The sequence below is a fragment of the Oryza brachyantha genome, chromosome 5, assembly GCF_000231095.2.
Source record: "Oryza brachyantha chromosome 5, ObraRS2, whole genome shotgun sequence".
In the NCBI taxonomy this organism is placed as follows: domain Eukaryota; kingdom Viridiplantae; phylum Streptophyta; class Magnoliopsida; order Poales; family Poaceae; genus Oryza; species Oryza brachyantha.
The window spans coordinates 10,350,995-10,355,223 of NC_023167.2; the positions used below are offsets into that span (position 1 = coordinate 10,350,995).

At 38.5% G+C, this 4,229-nt stretch overlaps 1 protein-coding gene across 1 annotated transcript; it reads left to right on the forward strand.

Annotated features, from left to right (window-relative positions):
- The first annotated feature begins 753 nt into the window (after positions 1 to 753).
- On the forward strand, positions 754 to 3,908 carry LOC102719111. Its single transcript, XM_040523953.1, has 5 exons — positions 754 to 1,048; positions 1,392 to 1,615; positions 1,729 to 1,923; positions 2,020 to 2,234; positions 2,366 to 3,908. Exons 1-5 carry the CDS (start codon positions 754 to 756, stop codon positions 3,906 to 3,908), a joined length of 2,472 nt encoding a protein of 823 aa, XP_040379887.1.
- Positions 3,909 to 4,229: the final 321 nt, after the last annotated feature.

A 4,229-nucleotide genomic window follows, 5' to 3' on the forward strand; every position in this document is an offset into this window, starting at 1 on the left:
TTGTTAAATTTCGTTGGTGAAAAGTGAAGTTTTTTTAAAATAGTTTGACAAGTTTGTTCTAGCTAGTTTTTGCAAAATCTAGCTTTCATATATATGTTTTGATGGGTAAATTTTGCATGTAAACACGCGTACATAGTAGTTACATGTATTGTTGTGGTTTTTTAAGGATAATTGCATTTAAATAATTGTATGGAATACCTGCAGTATATTTTTTGTATCCGTAGAATTTTGTCTTATTATAAATAGATGGATCGATCGTCTATACGAAAGGTGAAGATCTCTATCTTGTCCTTCATTTGGCTCCATTATTGTTAAATCAAGTTGGTGGAAACTTGTGTTTTTTTAATATTTTGACAAGGTTTGTTATAGCTAGCTTTTGCAAAATCTAGCTTCCAAATATATATTTTGATGGTCAAAATTTGCTTGTAAACACATGTATATAATAGTTACATGAATTGTTGTGGTTTATTTCTAGGGATAATTGTATTTAAATGAGATTGTAAGAAATATCTGCCATCTATTATTTTTATTTTTATTTATAGTTCTTTGTCTTAATATAAATAGATGGATCGATCGTCATGGATGTACGACATGCGGAGAACCCAGCCGATATTTATGAAGGAAGCATCTAAATTTATTGATCAGGCTAAGGCGCATGCATTGAGGGAGAATATGACCAAAATCTTTTGTCCATGTCGTCATTGCAATAATCAGAAATTATTTCTTGATCCTGGTGAAATATTCGGCCACATAATGGAGTACGGATTTATCGCCAATTACAAAGTTTGGACCTATCACGGGGAAGTGACTGATCCCCAAGATGGTGATGAAGAGTTAAATTTCGATATGAATGAGGCAGAGAATTTCATAATCGAAGACATGTCCCATGAAAGAATGGATGAAGATGTTTGCACTGCTAATGAAGATTTTGATTGTGGTTTTGATTTAGAGGATATGCCACGCCATGTTGAACCAGAGGTGCTAACGGATAGCTCACGAGTGTTGGAGAATTGGCAGGCATTGAAGAAGGCAGCGAAAGATCTTCTCTGTTAGGAAACGAAGGGATGTGATAAGGATTTCACAGTGTTGCGTTCAGTGCTTGAGCTTCTGAGATTGAAAGCTAAACATGGGTGATCCGACACAAGTTTTAATGATCTCATGAGTTTGTTGCGTGTATTGATTCCTAAGTCTAACTTTATACCATCTAACACGTATCACGCGAAGAAACTCATTTGTCCTTTATCTCTTGGTGTTGAAAAGATTCATGCTTGCAAGAATCATTGGATTCTATATCGCAAAGAATATGCAGACTTGGAAAGTTGCCCAACGTGTGGCACAAGTCAGTGCAAAAATAGGAAATGAGCCCGTTGATACAGAGTGTATCGATACAGATTCTGATAAGGGTAAGCGTAGAAAGATTCCCTCAATGGTGATGTGGTACTTACCTATAGAGGACTGCATGAAGTGTTTGTACTCCAACCTGACTGATGTTGAGTTGATGAGATGGCATCAAGAGAGCCGGAAGACTGATGGTATGATTCGACATCCCGCCGATGCTCGCCAGCGGAAGACATTTGATGCAAAGCACCCAGAATTTGGTAATGATCCCAGGAATGTAAGGTTCACATTGAGCACTGATGGAATGAACCTGTTTGAGATTTAAGCAGCTCACACAGCACATGGCCAATCCTTCTCACAATGTATAATCTTTCAACGTGGATATGTCAGAAACGAAAGTACATTCTTCTCACTATCCTCATACAAGGTCCAAAGCAACAAGGAATTGACATAGATGTTTTTCTTGAGCCTCTGATGGAGGACATGGAGGAGCTTTGGAAAGATGGGTTACGACTATGGAATGAGTTCAAGCGGGAGCACTTTACTCTACGTGCAATCATATTCGTTACCATCAATGATCTACCTGTAAACTTTTCATTATCTAGGCAGATTAAAGGAAAGACTGGATGTCTCATATGTTTGGATAAAACTTCATACAAATACCTTACGTTGTCTATGAAGATAGTGTATATGCGACATAGATGGTTCCTGCCACAAAAACACAAGTACCGTAAGATGGAAAAATTGTTCGATACTACAGTGGAGAACGATACTACTCCCGAAACACGAAGTGGTACATACGTGTATGAGATAACAAAGAAGACTAAGGTTGTATATGGCAAAGGAAAGAAGAAGACGGTTAAGAGGAAGAAAGGTGATGGTGACAAAGATACTACGTTGCCATTCAAGAAGCACTCAATTTTCTTCAGATACTTAGATTACTAGAAGGACCTAGAGATTCGTCATGCAATTGATGTTATGCACCTCGAGAAGAACATGTTTGACAGCACCATTAGCACCTTGCTAGACATCCAAGCAAGACGAAGGATGGACTAAAGTCACGTAACGACCTTGCAGATTTGGACATAAGGCATGACCTTAACCCAGTAATGCTGCCGAATGGAAAGATTGAGATTCCTCCTGCTTGTTACTCCTTGACACTAGAAGAGAGAAAAGCATTTTGTAAATGTTTACAGGGGGTTAGAGTGCCTACTGGTTTCTCATCGAATATTAGGAAGCTTTTCTCTGTGAAGGATTTGACCATTTCTGGATACAATGCGCATGACTGCCATAGGCTGCTAACGGTATTCCTACCAATTGCTATAAGGGCAGTCAAGCCTGTCCATACCAAGGTGGTCATAACAAAGGTGTGCTACTTTTTCAACCGAATTTCACAGAAGGTATTTGATCCTCTGGAATTAGGTCCCCTTCAGACTTTTGCAGTCGAGACTGTCTGCCAGCTTGAGATGTATTTCCCACCATCATATTTAGATATGATGGAGTATTTGATCGTTCATATCGTTCCTCAGATTATTGGACTTGGTCCCTTATACTTACATCAGATGTGGGCATACGAGCGTTACATGTCAATCCTCAAAGGCTATGTATGCAATCGCGCTCACCTCGAAGGATTAATGATAGAGGGATACACAACTGAAGAGGCAGTTGAATGTTGTATGGATTACGTAAAGGATGCTAATGCCATTGGGATTCCTGTGAATCGACACGAAGGGAGATTGTCTGGAAGGGGTACTATTGGTAGGAAGCAATTCTTCGATAATGATTACCAAAAGGTGTCCGCAGCACACAACAGCGTTCTCCAACAGCTCGCTATCATTGAGCCATTCATTGAGCGACACATTGAAGAAATCAAAGCATGCTTTCTAGGGCGAACCGCCGATTGGGTATCAAAAGAGCACAAGCGTCGCTTTGCTTCGTGGTTCAAAGATCTCAACCTGCCAGTTGGTGATTGTATGGAGCAACCTACTTTACAGAGATTGGCATGTGGGCCTTCGAGTATTGTCAACTCATGGCAAGGTTATGACATCAATGGATTTACCCTGTATACGAGTACGAAGGACATGAAAAGCATAGCACAAAACAGTGGGGTTCATGTCCAAGCGATTGACACGAATGGTGAGAAGAAGTCATATTACGGGACCATACAGGAAATATGGAAACTCGACTATGGCCTGAACATCCAGATCCCTGTGCTCCGTTGTCAATGGTTTAAAGACACAACAGGGGTTTCCGTTGATGACTATGGACTAATGATAGTCGATCACAGTAAAACATGTCATAAGGATGATCCATGGATTTTAGCAGAGCGTGTGATTCAAGTTTTTTATGTGAAAGACCCTTCAGATGAAAGAAAAACTATTGTCGTATCCGGAAAACAACAGATTGTTGGCATCGACAATATTGAAGACCCTAATGATTACAACCAGTTCGCCGATGTACCATTGTTTACCGATCTTCCTATGCGAATTAAGAAGGTTGAGAAAACAATCGATGAAGCGAATATGTCGTACGTTCGATCAGATGGTGCTGCCAAGATAATTAAGTCATAGTTATTTTGTAATATTTATTTGTTTACTATCACTTTGTACTGACAAGTTATAGGTACAAGTTATAGGTACATACACATATGTTGTTGATGACCGTGTCATCTTGATATGACTTACACAACTCATATTATTTGACGTTTTCATATTCAAATTTTAAATTGATAAACCAAATTCACAAGAACCATTTGATCGACAAATTAATAATAAGACATAATGTAATAAATATTTATGAATTTAAAAAATTGTTATAAAATTTACAAAAAGAGACATTAAAAATAAAATATGTAGTGCAAAACGATTAATTGTTAAAACCAAGGGGATGTA